The sequence below is a fragment of the Chrysemys picta genome, chromosome 2 (assembly GCF_011386835.1).
Source record: "Chrysemys picta bellii isolate R12L10 chromosome 2, ASM1138683v2, whole genome shotgun sequence".
NCBI lineage: Eukaryota > Metazoa > Chordata > Testudines > Emydidae > Chrysemys > Chrysemys picta.
This window is the reverse complement of record NC_088792.1, coordinates 240,161,457-240,187,678: the sequence shown is the minus strand read 5'-3', so window position 1 is coordinate 240,187,678 and position 26,222 is coordinate 240,161,457. Positions and strand designations below refer to the sequence as shown.

The 26,222-nt window shown below is 43.5% G+C and overlaps 1 protein-coding gene across 5 annotated transcripts; it reads left to right on the top strand.

Annotated features, from left to right (window-relative positions):
• Nucleotides 1-1,507: 1,507 nt before the first annotated feature.
• On the top strand, nt 1,508-22,873 carry LOC101936919 (myelin P2 protein-like). Of its 5 annotated transcripts, none has more exons than XM_024102798.3 (5): nt 1,508-5,561; nt 12,726-12,825; nt 18,506-18,678; nt 20,244-20,345; nt 21,484-22,873. In XM_024102798.3, exons 2-5 carry the CDS (start codon nt 12,753-12,755, stop codon nt 21,532-21,534), a joined length of 399 nt encoding a protein of 132 aa, XP_023958566.1. In that variant the 5' UTR covers nt 1,508-5,561; nt 12,726-12,752; the 3' UTR covers nt 21,535-22,873. The 5 variants fall into 5 exon arrangements, with proteins under 5 accessions (XP_023958566.1, XP_065441885.1, XP_023958565.1 ...); XM_065585813.1 differs by lacking the exon at nt 1,508-5,561 and adding an exon at nt 5,587-5,745; XM_024102797.3 differs by lacking the exon at nt 1,508-5,561 and adding an exon at nt 7,758-8,464 and having other exon boundaries at nt 21,484-22,872.
• The last annotated feature ends 3,349 nt before the right edge of the window (nt 22,874-26,222 follow it).

Below are 26,222 nucleotides of genomic sequence, written 5' to 3'. Positions count from 1 at the left end.
GTCATGGGTACATGATAAGGGAAGCTACAAACAACCCCCTTTCTCCTCCCTTTGTTCTCACAGATGATTATCTATGTGGATCGTGAGGTGCACAAAGGCATCTAGGCCCGTTGGCATCTCTATACGGGCCAGTTCATCTTTGATTTATTCCTGTAAGCCCCATCGGAACTGGTATAGCTGTGCTCCTTCGTTCCACTCTGTATTTGCTCTGAGGTAGTGGAAATGCTCTGCATAGGAGGCCACTATGCGTTGCCCCTGCTGGAATCCCATCAGTGCGGGTCATTGAAGATGGTGGACATCAATTGGAGAAAAGCATCCCAGTCTGACAGAACTGGCCTATTGCCTTCCAGCACGGGGACGACCCAGTCTAAAGCATCTACTGTCAGCAGGCTGCTATAAATCTATCGTAAATGAGGAAAAAATTGTATTGAATATTGTAATGAGTAAAAAAATGCTAGGATGGATTTCATTTCTGCCAAATGATCAATGACAGGGTAGTTGGAGAAGCTAAAATTCATGTAACAACGAGACTGATGAGTAATGGTTTCTGAGCTGTAGCATTGTATGACATAAAACGTTAACCAGCCCATCCTCTTTTGACAGCCTCACATAAATTTACCGATGGGAGTTACTGAAATTAGTTGCATGTCAAAGCTTTGCTTGGATTGTAGAAATGCTGTGGAAGTTTGGTTTTTTTGCTCTTGCTCTTCTAGGTTCTGAAGCATGTGTGTGAGAGCTTTGCTGAATCAAGGCCCTAATGCTAGCTTGAGATCACTTGAAGACAATTCTGAAACATTTCTCAGATTGAAATGTTTAGCCATTAATCTTCCAAATTTGCATGGTGGATTCACAGTAGCCATTCCCAGGAATTTTTGCTTCCTTTGGTGCTAGATATTTTTATCCAGCTATTACTCAGGGTTTGTCTATACAAACGCTTAGTTCGTGACAAGCTGGGACATAAATCTACCCTGCATTAAGTGTCTGTATGGAACCTGCTGCTGCACATTAAAAGTTTCTGAGGCTACATCTACACTATGGGGGGGGTCGATTTAAGATATGCAAATTCAGCTACGCGAATAGCGTAGCTGAATTCGACGTATCGCAGCCAACTTACCCCGCTGTAGGGACGGCGGCAAAATCGACCTCTGCGGCTTCCCGTCGACGGTGCTTACTCCCACCTCTGCTGGTGGAGTAAGAGCGTCGATTCGGGGATCGATTGTCGCGTCCCAACGGGACGCAATAAATCGATCCCCGAGAGGTCGATTTCTACCCTCCGATTCAGGCGGGTAGTGTAGACCCAGCCCTAGTTCACTTTAATCTACTTCTGTTTCAAAGCAGGTAGCTGAGTGCACACTCTAGAACTTTTTACAGTAGATTTACACCCCAGTTTGCCATTAATTAGGTGTTTGTAGAGACAACCCCTTAGCAGCTACCATGGAACTGCTAAAACCAATAACTTTAATTACATAGGATCAGCTTTAAATAGGCCAGTGAGTGACCTGTTGCTGCTCCACTGAAGTCAGTGAGTGTATTGTCATTGACTTCAATGGGAGCAGGAGCAGGCACAACATTTTATTATTTGTTCAGCTCTATCTGCAAACTGTAGATAATTGAGATTTTGATTTTAGAGGCTGACCCGCCAGCTTTGCACACCAGTTCTTTTCTGCTCTCCAGGGATTAACAGCTTGATGACGGAAGGGGACAGACTTTGTTCACTGGCCCACTGTTTTCTTCTTCACTGAGTTCTGAGGGTAAGATTCCAGAGTACAGAAGCCCCTGTAGCCCCGGCTGAACTTGGGAGCAGCTGCATGCTTACCAGCCAGCCATTGCTTTTCACTGTGCTCCAGGTTTGAGTGAAGAAGAGCACAGGACAGTGTCAGAGCATGTAACTGAGTTTTGAATAACAGGGGGTTCAGTTAACAGAAATTATAGTGTAAAATATTTTTATTTTGTTCTTTTTACCTGGATCAGTAAAGTTGCTTGTGAATGAGCTATATTCCCTTTTTAATCATCACCTGGGACCTAGTCCAGCAAAGCACTTTAACTCATGCTTTAATTTTATGCCTGAATCGTCACATGACTTCATAGAGTATTCTGTGGGACTACCCACATGCTTAAAATTAAGCATGTGCTTAAGTCCCATGTTAAATCAGGGCTCTTTGCTTGACACCCAAATGGAAATTCTGGACGGGCAGCTTCACTGAGTTTTAGGGCCTCATTAGATGAGACAAACATTATTTTAATAATTGGGTTTGTTGAATCCTCCTTTGTCTAATTCAGTAATAGGAATTATGTTCTCAGCCGCTTTTGTTGCTGACAAATCCCTCCATTTTGCTGCAGCACTTTATCTCACACAAAAGCCATTTACTGCTTTTTATACTTCTCCGCCACAAATGTTAGCCTTGTAATTAACAAGCTTTTGAGAATGATTAATGCCTCAGCTAAGATTCAGAGTGTAATACATCTCAACAGCTGTTTCTGGTATTGCAAAGCAATGTGATTTACCTTAATCCATATACAGAAGTGTTGAAGGTTAATTGCAATCACCATTAGGTCTGCTAGAAACAAACAAAATACACAATATAGATTAATAGATGAGTTCACAAACATTACTAGCATTTCAAGCAATAGAAATGATTATGTTTAGTATATTCAGCATATCTAGCAATAACTCATGCTGGCTTTTCCTGGAGAAAAGTCTGTAGCAAACTACCAAGATTAGATAAAAATTCTTATGACTAACAGTACAAGGTTATTTTAATTAAATTGTATCATATGCACAAAGATACAGAATAATAATTTTTAAGTAGCACAACATGCCTATGCTATATTACTGTATAATAGAGCAATGGGAGTGTTTTGGTTAAGACACTGGACTGGATTTTGGGAGACCTGGGTTTAATTCTCAGTTCTGCTACAGACTTGCTGTTTGGTCATGGGCAAGGCATTGAATCTCTCTGTGTCTCAGTTCCCCATCTGTAAAAAGTGGGGATAATAATAGTTGCTTTCTCCTATCCTAGATCTTTCTTGACTATTTAGATTGTAGAGACTGTCTCATCCTATGTGTATATACATACATCACCCAGCACAATGGGGTCCGGATCTTGGTTACAATGCAATACAAAACTATTGTATCATTTGTAGTCTCACACTTCACTATCAGCTTGAATAGAGAAGTTTATGTCTGGTCAACAGGACTGTACTGGAGAGCTAATCGAAAATTCCCATAACAAATGGATGTTAGTCCTGGGTCCAGGGAGCACATAAAGCCATACTGGAAAAGATAACTAAATCTGTTCAGCACTGGCAATGAAATTTTCAGCTTAGTCAGAGAAATGCAGACAATAACCAGCCACCTCCACCTTGATACAGCTGCTAGGACTGTTATCAGCCTTTCACTGAACTGACTGATTTATTTCAATGTACACGTTTCCTTTATCTGAACTCTAAGCACATTGCAAATTTTTACAACTTTTGGGCTATCAACAGAAAACTTCCAACTTCACTCAGTGTGGTCAGAACAAATGTACTCGCTGTGCAGAGGAAATGCTGGACTGCTTTAAGAACATAGCTGTCTCTATGTGGAATCTCCCCTATTCCCCAGATATATATTACAGGATCAGGCTGAAGCAGTACAATATGTCACCTAATCCTGCAGCCGTTACATCCACAAGTAATGATCCTTACTTATGTGAACAGCTGATTTCAAACTGCCACTGAATGTCTTGTCATTGTGTGTTCATAAGACTTCAGAAGGACTCCTCACATGTGTCCAGCAATCCCAGAGTCAGAGGCTTACATCTTCAGTGGTATTTAAGCTTCCAACTTCCACTGAAATCAAATACCTAAGAGTAAATAAAACTTTAGCCATAGTCACTCTGACCATACAGTTAATGCATGAGAAACCTGACTCTCCAAATCCCCTTTCAGCTTCCTGACAGTGATTCTATTTCTCCTTCCTACTTCTATGGGACAGTTTATTTTTTCTCTGACAGATTTAAGACAATGATACTTTGCCTTTACATCCTATTAGCAGAGTTAGGGGCCCAGGCACAGTATTGCTCTTCTTTCTTCAATTTGTTTTTAAATTTATGGAGAGTTGTGGGTGGTGGTGGAAAGAGCCATTTTCCTACAGCGAGGATGACAATGTAAGTACCTGGAAAGAAAGATACAATAACCAAGTTAGTAGCAATCACCTTGCTGAGAAATGTATACACTCCAATTTAAATTCAAGGGGCCGAGCACTCTGGCTCAGTACTTTGCATGCTCAAGCCTGATATGATTTAATAACATATTAAGTAATGACAATTTGCGTGACCAAGACACAAATGTAAAGACAGTCCCTGCCTAGAGGAGTTTATCAGCATCACCATATTTGTGGTGAGAAGGAGTTTTCCCCCAGGTCAGTTTTCACCTTCCTCTGCAGCATGGGGCACGGGTCACTTGCAGGTTGGCAAGTGCAGGGGTTGGCAACCTTCGGCACGCGGGCCAATGGGCAGCATCAAGATCAAGCCCTTAGATATTAGTTAAGCGCTTGTAAAACCTTGAACAAAATGTGTTGAATTGAGACAATATACGGTACTCAACATCCAAATCTTTTAGAAGGGCATAGTGTGCGATCCGTGAATTGTCTTTAGTCTGGTAGGAGTTGTCAACATTTTTGTCAGACGTTCAGAATGACAGCCTCAGGGGATCCACAGATTTTCACAGATTTCATTCTGATCTGTTAAACACACTCTTGATAGAACCAGCTAGGAGCTATTAGAGCTCTTAGTGCTGCTGTGTGTCTTCTTTGTAGTTGCTGCACGGTTCATCTCTAAGGGTGTAATAAACTCAGCTAGCCTGTTGAAACATGCACTGTCATATTCTGATCTCAGCCTTACAGATGTTCTCACAGATACTCTTTTCTCTCTCCACATTCAGTACAATCTGCCCAGCCCAAATATTTCACAGTGCACTTAGCGTGCTTCCTGCTTTGTGGCCATGAGAAGAGTAAAAGAGAAGTCTCAATTAAAAATAACATATTTCGACTAACACAACACTAATTTGAAAAATACACTTAGCTATTTCCTGTTGGTGGCACCATTAGTATTACCAAACCCCTGGGATGAGGAGGTTTCATGCTGCTCTCCCCAAAGTAAACAATCCGAGAAATAAGAAGCAACATACAGAGAACTACATGGACTTTTTCAAACATGCAAGGGGAAAAAAAGGAGAACAATTTTGAAACCACCCTGTAGAATTCTATAGCTGCAGTATAATCCTCTCTTAAACTGTATACGTGAATTTTAAAATTCTAAGAAAAAGATATAATTGCTATTAAAAGTCAGGTCTCTTCTAAGTCCTGTGGTAAGTGAGGCTCAGAAAAGCCTCCAGCCCCTGCAATTACAGGGAAATGATTAAATGATATATGTCCTGTCGTCAGATGTCACCGGTATGGTGCTCTGCTCTTGTTCAATGTTGATAACAGTCGGCTGTGTGCGTGTGTTCCCTCTGTGTGCTGCCCCGGCTCTGCAGATCGCTGGCACCGCAGACCCCAAGAGACCACAGACTCCGATAAGGTACGAGGACACCCGGCCATGTTTATTGTCAAACGAAGCACAGTAATAGTTTCCAGCAGACTCTAAGGCCATACTACGAATACGTGCTCCCTGACAATGGACAGAGCTCAGTCAGTGGTGGGACACTCCATTGCCCCCTAGGCTGGACAAAGACACTGACCCAGGGATGCATTCTTATACACAGGTACAAACAAGTTACACATCACTCCTGATGTATTGAGGTAAAACCCCTCTGCATATTGGGGTGCTGCCTTTCTCCTGGTATGTTGGTTTGAACAAACAAGTCTATCCATCATATTATCCTTTTGACCCTGTCTTTTAGGATGGGTCATTATTTCTGTGGAATGTGTTTGTACCGGACTGTTCTGGTGCCATCCTGGTCCATGTTTATCCTATTAGTGCTTGATACCCTTTAGATATGTGTATACATCCAATTAGCAGCCTTCCTCTTGCCAACTTTTGTGAGCAGGGCCTGCCTCTAGTTCACAGCTTAACTTTGCTTTATGTTAGCAAAGTCTTAACCATGCCTTTGGTTCAGGCCTCAGGCCTCATACCAGGCCTCTGATACCAAAGGTTTATGTTTCACAGCGAGGGTAATTATCCATTTGAACAACGTACCTAAGCTTGTGGTGGATTTGCCATCATTTGAAGTCTTTAAATCAACATTGGGTGTTGTTCTAAAAGATATGCTTTAGCTACATTAAAAGTTATGGGTTTCATGCAGAAATTACTGGTAAGGTTTTACGGTTTGTTTTATGGAGGAGGTCAGACTAGATGGTCCTAATGGTCCCGTCTGACCTTAAAAATCTATGAATCTTGTGTGGAAACTGACTGTTATATGTGGGTTGCACTGAATACAGTAAATTGTCGGTAGCTTTACTGTGTTATGTATGAAGCAACAGAGGGTCCTGTGGCACCTTTAAGACTAACAGAAGTATTGGGAGCATAAGCTTTCGTGGGTAAGAACCTTCTCTTCTTACTTGCATCTGAAGAAGTGAGGTTCTTACCCACGAAAGCTTATGCTCCCGATACTTCTGTTAGTCTTAAAGGTGCCACAGGACCCTCTGTTGCTTTTTACAGATTCAGACTAACACGGCTACCCCTCTGATACTGTGTTATGTATAGGTACAGCTGCATGTTAATCGGAATTTCCCTGATGAAATTGCATCACTTTAAGATTCTCACAGAACCATGGTTTTCAACCTCTGGTCCGCAGACCGCTGGGAGTCCACAGATTATGTCTAAGGTTGAAAAGGTTGAAAATCACTGTAATAGAACAAATATGCAACTAAAGTTTCAAAATGAACTCACCCCAGCTCTCACCCCACTGTGCTTTTTACTTGTCATATGTGATTTAATTCTTATATAACTTACTCATAACAACCCATGTCCTTTCCCTGTAACCTTGTTTTATGCCTCTGTTTGTGGTTTTATTTATTTTTTGTACATTAGTTTGAACTGTAAAATGACTGTTCTTCGTCAAAGGTTAATCTTGTTTTTGCTGAAACCAAGGGCAACCCTGCCTGTGGTGGAGTTCTTTTAAGAGTTGGCATCAGAATGTAAAGGAATGTTGTGATAAGCGAGATGCACATTGAAAAATACAGCACTACAAAAGGCATATTTCAAGTACTGTATGCAAGGGCAGCATTTGAGGTATGATTCCAGTGTTGCCAACTCTCACAATTTTATCATGCATCTCATGATGTTTGGGGGTTTTCTTGAAGCAGCAGCTCCTGGACTGTTGGGATTACAACCTTCTATTTGAGAAGAAAAGTAAGTGTCTAGCCCTCATGATGGCAGAGAACAACTTGGAAATTCAAAACAAGTGAACTTTAAGGCCTGGTCTACACTAGGAGGGGGTGTTGATGTAAGACACGCAACTTCAGCTATGGGAATACCGTAGCTGAAGTCGACATATCTTATTCCGACTTACCTCCCGTCCTCATGGCGCGGGATCAACGGCCGCAGCTCCCCCATCGACTCCTCTACCACCGCTCGCTCCGGTGGAGTTCCGGAGTTGACGGGGAGCGCGTTAGGGGATCGATATATCGCGTCTTAACGAGACGCGATATATCGATCCCCGATAAATCGATCGCTACCCGCCGATACGGCAGGTAGTCTGGACATACCCAAAGGCTCAGAGACGAGAAGGCAAATATAAAGTAACCGACATGCACTTGGTTTCAGCAGGAAAGAGGTTAATTGTTTTGACAAAAAACAGTCAGAAATATATATAATGATTCTTTCTCTGTCACCTTGCATTGTGCCTCTATGTATAGTTTTATTTATTTTTGTTTACATTGGTTTGAACTGTAACATGACTGTTTTTTTATATAATGATTTTAAGTCTATCTCATGATTTTGTGGGGCCTGATACATGATTTTTGAATACTTGGGATTGGAAATACTATGATTCATCCCACAGACCTAGTGCATACCCAGCATGCCATTTTAGACACAGTGAACATCTGATGGAAGCGAGTGAACATCTGATGGAAGCTCTTTCTATTTCTGAAAGTCCGGCCATGGTCTTTTCATATCCCTTTGAACATCTAAGAATACCTCTTCCCTTGATGAACGAAGTAGAGAAGCATGAATCTTGGGAATAGGACTCCAAATTTTGGTTTCTCATTCAGAACCAGACAGTCAAGCTTAACCAGTACAGGCAATATTTTTTAAGGAGCCCCCACAAATATTTCTGTATGTGTCATCTGTGCAGAGAGTGGAGGTCAGGCTTCTTGAGCAGCAGGGGGAGCCATTTCTACAAGTGCCAAGTGAAAGCTGTGGGCTGGTTCTGAACAGCAAGGCCCAGGGCCTAGCATAGCTTTGAGGAAGGAGACTAGCCCACAGGCTGCAAGAGCCATCAGCCCTTAGGCAGAGAAATCAGGGAGGTAGTCCTAAAGGTGAGTGATGCAATTTTCTAGTATCTGTGTCCCACTACATCATTCATATTCATGAACGGATTGAATTGTTAATCTCAAGGTTTGCAATACTACTGTTAAATTTAGACTGAGTCGGGCAGAAGGTGATTGTGATTTATAGAGACTTTTAAGGCTATTGAGAGGTTGGAATAATCTAGGGTTATGTTCAGTAGGGCAGAAGTACAGATACGTTTGCCATTTCAAACTGCAGAGGCTCATACTTTAGCTCTGGATGACCAGCTTCAGTCACCAGAGATAACTAAGATGATGGTCATCACACTTAAACAATAGCCATTTTAATGTAGTGGGACCTCTCAACATTTTCTTCTGTTTTAACAGGCAGCTCCGTATTGCTGCCACCAAGCATGCAAAAATCATGAGTCAGACCCCATAAGACTGACTTAAAAATGAGATTTTCAAAAGTAATAGATTCGGGGTTCTTTTATTTCCCTGCTGGTTTTTGAGTTTTTAGGGTGCCCATTTTCCAACGTTTTGTATAACCATTAGTGCTAGAAACTTTGTTTTAAAATGAAAGCGGAGAGGCTCATGGAATCATAGAAATGTCGGGCTGGAAGGCTGATACGGGGCTGCCGGTGGGTGCTCAGAACCCACACCCCTGGAGTCAGCACCTATGCTATGTGTGTGTGAGAAAGAGAGAAAGAGAATCTGTACTTTGTGCAAAAATGTCATGGTGGCAATTACTGGTTTTGTATGCACAAATGTGAATTTTCACATGTACTGTGATGAATATACAAATTTTGCAACTACATTTGTGCAGGCATATTGGAAATACATTCAGCTAAAAAAATTGTTTTCATAATAAATCATTATCTTTTCTGCCTCAGTCAGCCTGCAACTGAGCAAGATCTCTCCATGAATGTGTACAATGTCCTGTCCAGAATGGGAGAGTCACCTGGGATTTTTTTTTCAAAATAAAGGATATTTTGCACAAAATAATGTGATCCTATGACTTTCTGTATTTCTTTCTATATATTTGCGACTCCCAATTTTTTCGTAATTTCAGATGCCCTAATAATGATTAGCCCCACGCACCCCAGCCACCTTTTTGACAGCTTTCAGGCTCTACTAAATGGATTTTTAAAACATCGTATTTACTATTAATCACAGCCTTAACTGTTTCTCACTTTTAAATTCTCCATTGACCATGAGTAAGCTCTTAAGCCTACAAGCCCTTTCCCACTAATGGTACTTGCCTCCATAGAGGAGTTTCCCAATGTCTCAGACTGTCATTTTTAATCTTTAATAACTATTAGATGACACATATTTTAAATATGCATATGGCGACTCGCTCACCCATACACCCTCTTGTTCAGATTTATTTTAAAAGCTCTTCGGTTTCAGAGCAGTCTTGAATAACTTCACCAAGTCTCTCAAACTCTCTAAAACTAAACGTTTCGTTATGTATTTCTCATTGGTGGGGGAGGGAAGCCCTAGATAAAATATTTGCAGATTTTCAAATGTGGACCATTTTTTATCCTCTAATCCTGGTCAGCAGAAGTAAATCTGAGCCTTAGTGACTCTTATATCTGTGAGATATCTTCATTTTCTTCAGTCCCAGTTGGTTCATACACTCATTATTTTAATCCTGCTCTACCCAGTACCATTTTCTTTCCTAAGTAATTGTTTAGGAAAAGGATTTAGTGAAAAGAAGATTAGAGAAATGTAAAGGCACTGCAGACTGTGCCACAATAAATTATACATTTTTAGCCTGCATAACTGGCTAATAATATCGCCAGAGAGATATAGAGCATATGGTTTAAGCTTCAACGCACCCTTGATTCCCATGTCACCTCACAAAGAGTCATGGGGTGACAGTCCTGCAGTATGAAGTGTTAAACTGTTATAACAGTTCTTATTACACTCCAGAGATCCTACAAAAGCCAGACACACAGGCATGAGAAGTATGTTGGTGTACTGACATCGCAGAGTAATTGCTGAACAGGACCACCCACCCACAGCTCCCCAGTTACAAAATTAACACAAACTCCTAGACCTCAGAGCCGACAGACCAAATTTATCCTTGCTGTAACTCCAGCGAACTCAAGGTGTTACACCAGGGCTGGCCTGATGTGTTCTATGTGTTAGAGTAAAACGTCAAGGTAATTCCCAAGAAAATAGTACTGTAACAACAGCCTCAGTGATTATAAACAACCCTGCAGATTCAACATAGCATATAGGGAATGATAGAGTTTCAATGGTAGCAGAGAGCAAGGATGAATAAACAGCCTGATAGCAATAAAAAAAAATAACCCTCTGGATGTCTTTAGCAATCTACCACTAGTCTGGAATGACCCCTTGAAAACATCGTTGTCTATGTCAAACTTTAGAATGCAGCCAGTCTGGCCCAGTGGTGCACTGTTAGCACTGTGGCTGTCTCCGCTTTCCACACTGGCGTTGGTTAGATGTGTAGTACATTGGAGGTTGAGAGGTAGAGTTTCAGGTACTCTGATATTATATATTGTGTCAGCGGCCCTAGAGAGAGCGAAAACGGACTGAAGAGTCGTATGTGTCATGTGATGATGGTAAAGAATCACGGAGTCACTTTTTCCTAACAGTGAGCAATAATTTAGGCTAAAGAAAACAATAATAAAGGGTAACGTAGGTAATTGTATCTGGCAAATTTACTTTCCCTTCAGTCTGTTTTCATGAATCTCACTCACAAACCTGCTTCACTCGCCTTCTCAGCAGCCAGGCAAAAAGGTGAAGTTCAGAAGCATTGTGACTTAGAGTGCAGTGATTGGTTGGAGAACACCAACTGCTTGCCAATCCCATTGTACCACTGCCATGACTAAAGGCTCTTTGACAGTTGTCAGTGCCAACTGCCAGCTGCATATGGATGTGAGCCAGCACTTTCTCACCTACTGGTCAGTGGAGTTGTAGGCAGGTTCCCCGTGTCCTGCCCCTTGGATGCCTGCAGGGAAAGAGAAGCAGGCTCAGAACCCTAAATCAAAACACATTAGCAAAAGGTAGGTCCTGCTGTGTTATTTATTTTAAGCTTATTTTAAATATTTCAACCCTTAGCAGCAGCATCTCCAGGAACCGTGCAAAGCTGCCTCTCAGACTGGCCTCTACTGGAATAAAAGGCCCGTGGCATGGCTGACTTGAGCCCAGGGGGCCCAGGCTGCAGGGCTAAAAATTGCTGTTGACCCAATGTGAGGGTTTCAAAGATCAGGCTCCAGTATCCATGATTTACCTCATCTGTTTTTGGGCCTTCAGTTTCAGATCCTCAAAGGAATTCAGGATCAATATCAATGAGAGTTAGATATCTAAATAGCTTTGATTAGCTGGGCCTCAGCTACCATCTCTACCACTCTCCTTCCTCTCCTCAGAGCTTTCATCCTCTGTTCACTCTCATCTGCCACTGTCTTTCAGACATTTCTTCCTGAATGTCATCAGCATGAAGTCAATATCTCAAAAACATAACTTCTCCTCTCTCCCACCTCTCATTTCTACTCCTGTCCCTCTCTTCTGCATCACACCTCAAACTTTAAGACTTGATATACCACATCTAAACTCACAAATATGTGGCACACCAGCTTCACCTCCACTGTCCCATCGCTAAGTCCCTCTTACATTTTCCCCCTCTCCAAGGCCCTTTCCTCAAGGTCTCTCTCTTAATCCCCTCATTTCCCTGGGCCACCCAGGTCACTGATCCAGCCAGTGTAAATTAGAAGAGTCCCGAGTCTGCTCTAAATTACGTTCACCCCTATGACCAGAGGAGCACTTACCTCTGCTGAGAATCCAGCCCAATATATCCAACCCCCCCAAAGCAATCCACAATTAACCAATAAGACAAGACAAATGTGTGTTTCATTGTGAGATTTTATGCCGTTTGGGGCGAAGTGAGGAAGCAGGAAGCAGATCCATTCCTGCTGCAGAAACTTTGCTCCCTTTTGTTTTTGCAGCTGTGTTTCATTAGTGCTCAGCCAGGCTGCTTTTCCCTATTGGATTTGAAAAGTTCATTATGTGATGATGATTGTCTTCGCATGGAAATGCTGGGATAAATGTGAAGGGTTAGTAATGGGGGTTTCTGAAGACACTGTTCTGCCCTGATTAGCACATATTCAAGGCATATTAAAAACAAGATATTACTCCCTGTGCATTACACACCACATGCTTAGTGGCTAATCCAAACCCCACTGAAGCTATTGGAAAGACTCACATTGACTTCACTGGGCTTTGGATCAGGCCATTAAAGCAGTTGTTTTTTTTTCCCCTTCAGACAGAGCGCTCCACTAAATCGGACAAAATGGTTGATCATCTCCTGGGAACCTGGAAATCAACCTCATGTGAAAACTTTGATGCATACATGAAAGAATTAGGTAAGAAATATTACAGGGTTTGAATGCATTTTCTTTTAATTTTAAGTGCCCTTTCTCTCTTTAATATACACTGTTTTAAATAGAAATAATCTGGGGATCTGTTGCTTTCTTGTCACTTGCAAGCACAAAAGGGCGACCACTATGAGACAGTAGAGGAGGCTATGGGAAGTGGTGACACTCCTTTTTGATTAAGACTTTCACCACTATAGTGGACTCGAAATGACACTGCAGGTACTGATCCTCCATTGCCTGGGAATTGCCCAGATAATCTGTTACACTTGAAAAAAGCCTATGATATGTATAAAGTAATTTAATTAGTAATTCATTTGTGCATATTCTAGCCAGAGGTGGTTGTGTTAAAGATGATTCCCACTCCCTGAATCCTTTCTTGAGATAACATATAAAGATGTGGGGTTTCTGCATTGATTTTGTTTCAATGGCTACATTTTTGCTTTTGTCCTGGAAAATTGCTATACTTGTAAAATGTGGACATGATAGTACCATCAAAACCCCAAATCCTGTTAAAATACCAAGACCTCCTTCAACTAAGCCAAGAGTTGGAAGAAGCCACTGCAAATAAGAGGAAAAGTGATGGTACATGTTCAGTTGCCAAATAGAGCCAATCAATTAAAATGAGCATCATTTTTGCAATAACCTAATATTGGGTTCTCCTTAATAGTACTACCAAACACTTCTCATACCTCAAATATGACAGTATCATGACAGTCAGGGCCTGTTCCAGCTTTTTTGCTGCCCCAAGCGGCGAAGAGGGGAAAAAAAAAAGACGCGATCGACGACACTTCGGCAGCTGCTCTACTGTGCTGCTTCATTCTTCGGCGGCAATTCGGCGGCCGGTCCTTCCCTCCAAGAGGGACTGAGAGACCCACTGCCGAATTCCCAGCTGAACACCCAGACGTGCCACCCCTTTCCATTGGCCGCCCCAAGCACCTGCTTCCTGTGCTGGTGCCTGGAGCCATCCCTGATGACAGTGACATCACTGATTCCCTAGTACCAATTGACAATTGCTGTCTTGTTTCTACAGTCTGCCTCCAAGGCTGCTGACACCATTCTGAGACATGGCTGTTTGCTCTACATAAAACTTTATTAAAGGACTTGCAATTATAAGCCAAGCCCTCTCCCAAAATGTGGTGATTTAGGCACAATGTAACCCAGATTTGAACAAACCTATACGCTCCCCCCCTGATTGCCCTTTATGTTTTTTCTAGGAATGTCTCAAAAGCTCACCAGATCTCCCCTAATAAATTGTTTCAGCTTGTTTTGGTGCTGCAATCTTTCTCAAATACAGGCTTTTTGAGGCATAAACTCTGAAGGGATCGGTTTGTCTCTGTCCTTTGTGGGAACAAAGGGCTTAACTAATAATGATTCCCCCAAAACACAAAGCCTCGTTTGTGTTTGGCTTTCCATTCATTGGTCAGTCACTGGTAGAGCTTTATCCAACATAGGTAAGACTGCAAGCAATGAATAAATGAGCCCTTACCATGATCAGGTCACACAAAGGAGACTGTCTAAGCCATACTTTTAATTTTGCCTCATAAAGTGCATTCTGAAGTGCAAGGTACCCATGTCTATTTAAAACTCTTTCTGGGCACCTTGTAGTAAACTTTATGAGGAAGGTATTAAAAGTAGTGTGTGGGGAATGAGGAAGATGTCTGTATTATTTTGTATGAATATATGTGCCTGCGTTTACCTGCTGGGTATTATTCTGGCTGATTACTCAGAGTTAAATCACAGATTCATAGACCCATAGATTCTAAGGCCAGGAGGGACCATTGTGATCATCTAGTCTGAGCTCCTATGTAACACAGGACATAGAAAGAACATCCTGAAAATAATTCCTTAGGCAAATCTTTTAGAAGAATCATAGAATCATAGAATATCAGAGTTGGAAGGGACCTCAAGAGGTCATCTAGTCCAACCCCCTGCTCAAAGAACATCCAATCTGGATTTAAAAATTTTCAGCGATGGAGAATCCACGTTGGTAAATTTCTCTAATGGTTAATTACTTTCACTGTTAAAAATGTACACCTTATTTCCAGTCTAAATTTGCTAGCTTCAATTTGCAGCCATTGGACTAGGCTATACTTTGCTCTGCTAAATCAAATAGCCCATTATCAAATATTTATTCCCCATGTGGGTACTGGTAGACTGTAATCAAGTCACCCCTTAACCTTCTGTTTGTTAAGCTAAATAGTTTGAGCTCCTTGAGTCTATCATTAGAAGGCAGGCTTTCTAATCCTTTAATCCAGGCCTGTGGGCTGGAGCCGTCCCATTGTTTCATTTAATCTGGCCCATGGCAAGTTTCTGCATTGCCGGCCAGAGGCCCCGAGCCTTGGCGCCCCCCCCCCATTGGGCTGGAGCCGCAAGCGCCGGCTTGCCCCGCTGTGGGGGAAAGTTAGAGTTGGCTCCAGCTCCCGGAAATAACCGGCATGTCCCTGTGGCTCCTAGGAGCAGAGGCGATCAGGGAAGCTCTGTGCACTTCCCCCAGCACCAGCTCTGCAACTCCCATTGGTGAGGAACTGTGTCCAATGGGAGCTGCTGGCGCGGGCAGCGCGCACCGCACAGAGACCCCTGGCCCTTCCACCTAGGAGCCGGACATGGCGGCTGCTTCCAGGACCAGCATGGAGCCAGGGCAGGCAGGGAGCCTGCCTTAGCCCCGCTGCACTGCCGACCAGCAGCCGCCTGAGATAAGCACCGCTCAGCCGGAGCCCACACCCCTAATGCCCCATGCCCAGGTCAGAACCCTCTACCGCACCCAAACCCCTGCCCCAGCCTTGAGCCTCCTGCACCCCAAAACCCTGATTTCTGGCCCCACCCCAGAACCTAGGGGAAGCCCCGAGCCTCCCCCCCTTTCTCCCCCCACGGGACTGTGTGTGTCCCGTGACTAATTTTTTCTGTGGGCCAGTGGCCCCTGGTAGAAAAAAGGTTCCCCACCCCTCCTTTAATCATTCTCATGGCTCTTTTCTGAACCCACTCCAATTGATCAACATCCTTCTTGAACTGTGGACACCAGAACTAGAAACAGTATCCCAGCAGCAGTTGCACCAGTACCAAATTCAGAAGTAAAATAATTTCTCTGTTCCTACTTGAGGTGTCCTGGTTTATGCATCCAAAGATTGCATTAGCCCTTTTGGCCACATCATCACACTGGGAGCTTCTGATCAGCTGATTATCCACCATGACTCACAAATCTTTTTCAGAGTCACTGCTTCCCAGGCTTGAGTTCTCTATCATGTAAGTATGGCCTACATTCTTTGCTCCTAGATGTATAACTTTACATTCAGCCATATTAAAACACATATTTACCAAGAGATCCAAATCGCTCTGTATCAGTGACATGTCCTCTTCATTCCTTACCACTCCCCTAATTTCTGTGTCATTTGCAAGCTTTATCAGTGAAAATTCTATGTTTTTTCTGAGGTCATTAATAAACAGGCCCGCCGACCGGGGCGGGGGAGGGGGGCAACTGCCCAGGGGCCTGGGTGATTTTAAATCGCCTGGGCGGGCCTCAGGGCTCCTAGGCATGCGTGACTCCTCCTTTGGGGCCCTGCGGGCCAGCACAATTGGCCAGCGCGGTCAGTCCTGGAAGTGACAGGTCGGTCCCGGAAGTCACTTTCGCCCCGGGCCCCGCACCCCTGGGGCCCAGAATTGCTGTCAGCGGGCCTGTTGATAAAAATGTTAAATAGTGAAAGGCCAAGAACCAGTTTCTATAGGACCCCACTAGAAACATACCTGATGATTCCCTGTTTACAATTACAGTTAGCCAGCTTTTAATCCATTTAATGTGTGTCATGATAATTTTATATCATTCTGGCTTTTTAATCAACAGGTTGTGCAAAACCAAGTCAAATGCTTTACATAAGTCTAAATATATTATGTCAACACTATTACCTTTATCAACCAAACTTGTAATCTCATAAAAAAGATATTAAGTCAGTCTGATGGGTTCTGTTTTCTATAACCCATGTTGATTGACATTAATTATATTACCCTCCTTCAAGTCTTCATTAACTGAGTCCTGTATCAGCCCCTCCATTATCTTACCCAGGATCAATGTCAGACTGGCAGTTTACTCAGATCATCCTGTTCAGCCTTTTTAAATACTGGCACAGCATTAGCTTTCTTTCAATCTTCTGGAACTTTCCCAGTGTTTTTTTTAGGTGATTTCACTTCCCCTCTAAGCCAGGGGAATAAAATCAAAGAAGGCTGATGGTGGATGCAAGCAGGAAACAAAACAAGGACAGAGATAAGGTCTCTCCAGGGAGAATACCAGGGGTCCTTAAGAGAAACAACGGTTGAGCTAGTTGTTGGAAAACTCTTGCCTGCCAGTTGCCAGAAGGCAGGGATGCCAGAACAGGAGGGGCTAGAGGGCCATGGCCCCTCACTTTTTATCAGCCGTAAGGGTGAGTGATGGAGGGGAGGGGGCAGATAGGAATGAGCAGGGAGCTAGGCTTCAGGGGGAAGGGAAAGCATGAGGACAGGGCCTCAGGGAGAAGGGGCAGTATGAGGGCGGGCCCCCCGGTGGGAAGGAAGAGTGTGAGGCTGGGGGTTTGGGAGGTATGGGGGAGCAGGGCCACAGTTCGGCCGCTGGTGGCCTCCCCACTTTTAGGGCACTTCCATCACTCCTGCCAGAAGAGTGACATCCTATTTTTCCAAGACCAGAGACTAAGATTAAAGGAACAACATCATCAATCACGCATAGTCTACTGAGGACCGTTCTGCTAGTGACCATAGTTGATGGCATTACACCAAGCATCATGTAGTGAAGTCCCCATATCTGGTTAGGCAGAACATGCAGCAGACTGGGGACTTCCAGAGGCAGGGGCTCTGCAGGAAGTGCCTGAGATAGCTGAGCTCACCTAAGCATTGAGAGAAGCGATGGGCTGCAGGCAAGCCTCAGGCATGTGGGCCTTTTGTGGGGTTAACCTTTACCTCTGCTTGCTGTGTACCTTTGGGTGAATGGGCAATACGTCTGTTTAGAAGTAGCTGATTTGAGTCTCTTTAGTCAGGCACCTGAGAAGGAGCGTACCAATTGCACTTGAGCCTGTTGTGTTAACATAGTTGGGAACCAGGAGCGCTGCTGCCCTAGGATCCAGTGAAAGTGTGGTAGGACCATGGGGTTTCACCCAGAGAAAGTGTAGGTAGCATAACCTGTCCCTTGAGGGGTTCATTCATGAAGGATTGCAAGGAGGTATAAGACACCACTTGTCCTGTAACTGTGGGAAGAAGGTAGGAATAGGGGGTGTAGCCTGCAGATTCAGTCTAAAGTGCGGGTGGGGGTGAACCTCAGAGTTCCACTCTAGAAAGAGTGCAGAGAAGTACAGGTAAAGGCGTGGAACTGGAAAGAGTGCTCACTGGGGAGATGGGGAGAGATCATAGGTGCCAATTGCTCCTGAGCCATCACATATGCATTAAAGTTCTTCATTGTGATCATGGAAGTTTTTTTTGCCCTGATTTAAAGCCCATTGATTTCAGTGAGCAATAAATTGAGCCCAGTCCTCACTAGGAAATTGCTAATGACTTGAAATATAAAGACCTATGTAAGCATCTGAGGATGTTTGCCATTCCCATCAGTGCCACTGTTCTCCTTCCTGAGACACTGAAATCCATAATGTTTTTTTTTTCCTGGTAGTTTAAGAGATCTGAATTCTCTTGCTTACAGGAGTCGGCTTAGCCACCAGGAAACTGGGCACGCTGGCCAAACCCAGCATGACCATCAGTGCTGACGGCGATGTGGTAACCATCCAAACCAAAAGTGCCTTTAAAAATAATGAGATCTCTTTTAAGCTTGGTGAGGAGTTTGATGAAACCACACCAGATGACCGGAAAACCAAGGTGAGGATTAAAGCTGTTCTTCACAGTTCTCCCAATCTGCTGCAACAGGCACGGACAGTTCTTTTCCACATGGTAATAGCACATCTGCTAATTATCAGAGTGGATAATTAGATAAACACACCTGGAAAGCTCAGAGCAACTTAAGTAGAGCTTTTATATCCCCAAAAAAGGAGAAGAGCCAGATTCCATGAAGTACACTAGGAATTTTTTCCTTAGATTTATAGAGTTTAAGGACAGAAAGGATCATTAGATCATGTAGTCTAACCCAGTTACCTCTGTAACTTTGTACCTAGCTCAATAACTTATAGGTTATTCTAGAAGAAAGAATTCAATGTCGATAAATGCAAAGTAATGCACAGTGGAAAATATAATCCCAACTATACATATAAAATGACGAAGTCTATATTAGCTGTTACCACGCAAGAGAGAGATCTTGGAGTCAGGGTGGATAGTTCTCTGAAAACATCCACTCAATGTGCAGCAGCAGTCAAAAAAACGAACAGAACATTGAGAATTGTTAAGAAAGGGATAGATAATAAGACAGAAAATATTATATTGCTGCTATATAAATCCATGGTTCGCTCACATCTTGAATACTACATGCAGATGTGGTCACCCCATCTCAAAAAAGATATATTGGAATTGGAGAAGTTCAGAAAAGAGCAACAAAAATGAATAGGGGTGTGGAATGGCTTCCGTATAAGGAGAGATTAATAAGACTGGGAGTTTTCAGCTTAGAAAAGAGACTACTAAGGGGGAGTGTGCCTAAAAACCCAGAGCCACAGGAAGCTTAAAGCACATGGCACCACCATGTTGAGACCCAAACGCAGCAGACTGGTGAGTGTCCAGAAGGGGGAATGACTAGGATTGTGACAGCAGAGAATTAACAGAGAAATAGTGAGTATGAGTCGGAAGGTGATTTCACCTCTGTATAGGGCATTGGTCAGACCAATACTGGAATACTGGGTGTAGTTTTAAATTTTGTTTTAAATGGGCCCAGTTGACTAACCAATCCAGATTGCTCTGCCCTCATTAATTACTACTCTGGCAATCTGTTTCATCCATAAATGTTATCAGTAGTGATTTTATACGTATTGCCAAAACATGAATAAAAATGTTGAATAGCATTGGGGCTAGTACCTAGCATTGCCCATCTATTTTACATGAAAGATCCCCAGATACCCAACATGATGAGCTGCAGGGATGGGCGATAGGGGATGGATCACTTGATGATTATCTATTCTGTTCATTCCCTCTGAAGCACCTGGCCCCGGCCACTATCGGAAGACAGGATACTCAGCTAGATGGACCTCTGGTCTGACCCAGTGTGGCCGTTCTTATGTTCAGTGTAAAACCCCAAGATAGAAAGTGGGACTTTCTGAGTGTTGAGTGAATCACTTCTTTAACCAGCATGACAATCAGCTCTTCTGGACCCGGGCTATCTTTTAATATATGTTTGTACAGAAACTAGCATAACTGGGGTATTGTGTGTGCCTCTGCTCTATAAATAATAATAATCTGGGCAGGATACTCATGTTTTGCTTCTTTATGTTTTGTTTCTTCAGAGCATTGTGACCTTAGAAAATGGGTCATTAAATCAGGTCCAGAATTGGGATGGCAAAGAGACCACAATAAAGAGACAAGTGGTAGATGGGAAAATGGTGGTGGTGAGTGAATTCATTCTAGTTATCTGATCACTGAGTAATGCAAAGATGTAGAGATCATCTAAACAGTTATAGTTTTATTATACATTCCATTTTCTCTTTAAATAAATGTGGCTTATATTAGAAATGTGATTGGTTGCATAGGGCAGGAAGAGAACATTAGAAAATAGGTTGAATCAAGTTAATATTATAGAATATGGGAGAAGAGGAAAGATGGCCTGGTGGTTAGCATAGAACCCAGAAGACATGTGTTCAAGTCCCTACTCCACCACACATTTCCTCTATAACTTTGGGCAAGTTACTTAGACTTAGACCCAGACCCTCAAAGGTATTTAGGTACCCAACTCCTGTTGATTTCAATGAGATTTAGGAACCTAAATACTTTTAAGCATGTGGGCCTTAGACTCTCTGTGCTTCAGTTCCCTCAACTGTAAAGTGGGATAAAAGTATTTCCATATCTTAGAGGGGTGTTGTGAGGATAAATTCATTTAAGATTGTGAGGTGTTCAGATACTGTGGTTATGGGGGCCATATAAGTAAGACAGAAATGAAGAAGCTCAAAAGATGGCTGAATTCATATTAATATTAGTCTTTAACACAGGAATTGGCAACCTTTGGCAAGCACCCTGGCGGGCCGGGCCGGTTTGTTTACCTGCCGCATCCGCAGGTTCAGCTGATCGCGGCTCCCACTGGCCGTGGTTCACCGTCCCTGGCTAATGGGGGCTGCTGGAAGTGGTGCAGGCCGAGGGATGTGCTGGCTGTCGCTTCCCGCCGCCCCCATTGGCCTGGAGCGGTGATCCGCGGCCAGTGGGAGCCGCGATCGGCCGAGCCTGCGGACGCGGCAGGTAAACAAACCGGCCCGGCCCGCCAGGGGGCTTACCTTGGTAGGCTGCATGCCAAAGGTTGTTGATCCCTGCTTTAACATATATTTTGATTTTTTTGTAAGTTGGAAGAAAATGTGAAAAGGGGAAATACTAATACCAATAGCCTTATAATATACTTCAGTGCACATTTTTCTTTGCACAAACAAAATGGGTGAGAGGATTTTTCTTCTCCCTCTTTGTATTTAAAGTGGGATTGTCTTTACAGTTTTGCTGTGAGAAAGTACAACTGTTTCGGTGAACTCCTCTTTTGTCTTCTAGGAATGCACCATGAATGACATCACCTGCACTAGGATCTATGAGAAAGCCTGAAGAAACTCTGTTAGTACCCTGCTTGACTAAAAATTGGAGAATTAGAAACTTAACTGTTGTAGGTATTTAATAAAAAGCTTACACATGCAGTAAATACTTATTGCCTATATACTGGCATCTATAGGCTATTGAGTGGTTGGGTTTTCTTAAAAAAGGTTGACAGTTCCTGATGTTAAATTTGCCTCACTAGAAGAATCTGCCCCATGACACCATTGATCCTGACAGCATTATGTACTTGCCACCAGCCACTTTTTTAAAAAATTCCATTTTGAAAAGAATTGTATGTGAGCCCTGAAAAAGTTTTCTATTTATTGGGTAATGCACACTCATTTCAGTGTTTATAGAAGATTCACAGTACCTTAGACACTGCCATTACAACTGGACCAGCTGAGGGAACAACATAAGAACGGCCATACTGGGTCAGACCAATAGTCCATCTAGCCCAATAGCCTGTCTTCCGACAGAGGCCGGGGCCAGATGCTTCAGGTGAAATGAACAGAACAGGGCAATTTATCCAGTGATCCATCCCCTGTCATTCAGTCCCAGTTTCTGGCAGTCGGCGGTTTAGGGACACCCAGAGTATGTGGTTACATCCCTGACCATCTTGGCTAATAGATGAACTTATCTAATTCTTTTTTGAACCCAGCTATACTTTTGGCCTTCATAACATCCCCTGGCAGCGAGTTCCACATGTTGACTGAACATTGTGTGAAGAAGTACTTCCTTATGTTTGTTTTAAATCTCCTGCCTATTAATTTCAATGGGTGATCTCTGGTTCTTATGTTATGTGAAGGGGTAAATAACATTTCCTTATTACCTTTCTCCACACGATTCCTGATTTTATAGACCTCTGTCAGAACCCCCTCTTAGTCATCTCTTTTCTAAGCTGAACAGTCACACTCTTTTTAATTTCTCCTCCTATGGAACCTGTTCCATACCCCTAATATTTTTTTTGCCTTTCTCTGCACTTTTTCCATTTCTAATGTCTTTTTTAAGATGGGGATACCAGAACTGCATACAGTATTCAAGATGTGGGCGTACCATGGATATATGTACTGTCATTGTGATATTTTCTGTCTTATCTCCACCTCTTCTAATGGTTCCTAACATTCTATTACCTTTTTTGACTGCTGCTGCACATTGAGCGTATGTTTTTAAAGAACTATTTACAATGACTGCAAGATCTCTTTCTTGAGCAGTAACAGCTAATTTAGAGCTCATTTTGTATGTATAGTTGGGATTATGTTTTCTAATGTGCATTACTTTGCATTTATCAACACTGAATTTCATCAGCAATTTTGTTGCCCAGTCACCCAGTTTTGTGAGATCCCTTTGTAACTCTTTGCAGACAGCTTTGGACTTAACTATCTTGAGTAATTTTGTATGGTGTTCACTTGTGGCTCTGATAACTCTTTTCTTTGCTATAGTTTCAAGCAATTTACCCACTACTGAAGTTAGGCTTACTGGCCTGTAATTGTCAGGATCACCTCTGGAGCCTTTTTTAAAAATCTGCATTACATTAGCTATCTGCCAGTCATCTGGTACAGAAGCTGATTTAAGTGATAGGTTATATACCACGGCTAGTAGTTCCGCAGTTTCATATTTGAGTTTGTAGAACTGGTGACTGCTGCCTCCCGTGTTGTGTCGACACTCAAGGCAAAGCTGGAGTACCTCTCCAGGGCGCAAGGCAGGGCAGATGATATGGAGGCCCTGAGTTGCCCATGAACCAGGACCCCCCCTCTCGGCATCACCAGTAAAATCCAGAGGAGAGGAAAAACCAATATGTCTGGTACCTGATCCGCTGCAAGAGTTGCTAGAAAGATACTAAAATATTAGTACCTGACCGCCTTCGGTGCTCCACTCCAGATTTTCTGTCTGAGTTTACTCTCATAGCCTTACATTCTCCTGAATTCACCCACAAGGCAGTGGGGCTTTTCTGTAATAGTTTGCTCCCTTAGCCTTACACCCTCCTGGGCTACCCAGAAGGCAGTGGGTTTGGTGAGCCCCCGGTAGTAATGTCTACTGTCATTACCGTAGCAGGCATAGCCTGACCTGAGTAGGGTTACCATATTTCAGGTTCCCAAAAAGAGACACTGCCAGAGAAGGGGAGGCGGGGAAGGAGCATTTGGGGAGTGGTGGAAGGGTGTGTGTGTGTGTGTGTACTGTGAGGAAGTATTTGAGGGGTGCTGGAGGGGTGAGTATACTGGGAGGGGGTATTTGGGGATGCTAGAGGTGCATGTGAACTGGGAGGGGTATTCAGGGAGTTCTGTGGGGGTACTGGAGGAGTGTGTTTGTACTAGGATAGAGTTTTGGAGGGTCCTGGTAGGGTGTGTGTGTGTACTGGGAGAGACACCTGGAAGCTGTTGGAGGGGGTACCTGCAGCCTCACTCTCAAGGTGGGGGCCAGTGTCACTCCCTGTGACAGCAGCACGGTGGCTGGTGCAGGCTCCAGATGCAGCATCAGCCACCGCCTCCCTGCAGGCCCCCTCCCCACAGCTGGGAGCTGGGGCAAGGTCTGGCAGCTGGAGGGAAGGGGCCAATTGGGGCATGAAGACAGCTCTTTCTGAGCTGCAACATTGGCTCACAAAAATCCCAGCCATTGCATCTTATTTGCAAAATCCATCCAGAGGATCAAAACTGAGGTCATGTCTGGGGAAACCTGGACATGTGGTCACCCTATATTTGAGTTCCGTAGAACTCTTGTGTGATTGCTATCTGGTCCTGGTGACTTCTTATTGATTAATGTATCAATCTGTTCCAAAAGCTCCTCTGCCAACATCTCAATCTGGGGCAATTCCTCAGATTTGTCACCTAAAAAGAATGGTTCAAGTGTGGAAATCTCCCTCCCAGGATTTGACTTCCAATTTTAAGTAGTCATTTTGTCTTTTAATCTACTAAGAAGAGAGATTTTTAATGGAGGGTAGGTAGCCTTATAGCAACACCCAGCCATTGCTCTGTAATAGTCTACAGTTCAATTAGTAAGAATTTTAATAGGTTACTACAGACCTTTATGAATCCTCTACTAAAATCAGTTTTTTTTCCATTACACTTAAAGATAGTTTTGTAAAAAGACGCAACGGAGCATATTTAAATTATTGAGAACAACCACTGCTTGCAAGACCCAAACCTACTGATGTTTTGGTCATTCCTTTTTCACCATGGGTGTGTCTACACTGCAATTAAACATCCACAGCTGGCCCATGTGAGCTGATGCAGGCTCAGGCTACCGGGCTGTTTAATTGCAGTGTAGACATTTAGGTTTGGGCTGGTGGGTGGGCTCTAGGATCCCATGATGAAGGATCCCCAGTCTAGGATGCACTGTGGGCAGCTGGTATCACAGGCCAGGAGAGGCTGAGCCTCCCTAAACAGCCGGGCATGGCCCCACCCACACTCTGCCCCAAGCCCCCTCCCCCCCTGCTTCCTGTTCTCCCCCCCGTGACCCCAACCCAGGCTGCTCCTCTTCCCTGAAGCGGGCTGGGACCCAAGAGACCTGGGGCCAGCGCTTGGGCCACGGCCTCAGGCTAGCCTCTCCAAACAGGCAGTTCATGTGCTACCTATCAGGCTGACCATCTACACCACAGCAGCCCCATAGCCTCAGCCCCCTGTCAGTTGACAGAAGCACTTAAATGCACTTCAGCCTACTTGGCTTGTTTACACAGTTCACTATTAAGTACAGTAGGGCTAGGATGTTTGGCTTGCTTAAAATATTAGATACTAACTAGATCCCTCATGTATTCTAACCCCCTCTTGAAGTCTGTGGGCACAGCAGTCTGCCCCTCTCCCCATAAAAATCATAGAAACAAGAGATTTGCTAATTGTTGAAAGATGCACTCTTTTTCCTCATGGTCTAGAATTATACTGAGTTAATGGATAAGCAGAACTGAGAGACTGAGCTAGTGGTGATCTCAACTAGCAATTAAATAAAATTCATAGACTCAGAGTTAAGGCCAGAAGGAAACATCTAATCATTTGACCTATAATACCACCCCCACTCTAACCCCAATTAGACAAAAAGTATTATAGCCCACAGCAGTCTAAAGATCTGTTTAGAGCAGCATTTTTCAGAGTGGGAGGTCAAGGTGGACAGTTATGATACAATGACAAATATTTCCAAAAACCCAGCAGCTTCTAGGATCTCAGAAACATAAAGCGCTGTTCACTCCTTTTGTGTTTATACTTTGGCCTTTCCCTCCTGACTACACTGCTACAGGGTAACACAGCTTAAGAGGAGGGGAGGAACCAGGTGCTGTGACCTCTTGGCTCCCTACCACTGAATGCACTCAATTGCCTCCTCACCATCTTTATTCTTTGATTTAAAGAAAGTTCCATTTCATCGATGCCTTGGGGATAAGAAATAGGCCTTACGTGATGTGTAGAAGGTGGACTCTGCCAAAAACTAGAGAATTGAAGAGATGATTCAAGCTTGCTTTGACGAAGAGGCCTTCACAGAGAAAGGACCTACTCCAAAGCCCTCATGTAAAGGTGGAGAAGCTCCAGTTTAGTGCATCTACTGACCACAGGTGTGACAGCTTAGTCTAAAGAGCTAGTTCTTTATCTAATGAACTATATTCCAAACCATTCTGGGACTGGATAAGTTGGAGCCCAGTAGTAGGAGAGAAGGTAGAAATCTAGCCTCTCCTCCCAAAAACCAACCACCTGTTTTTTGTAGCAACACTGATCTCATCTCAG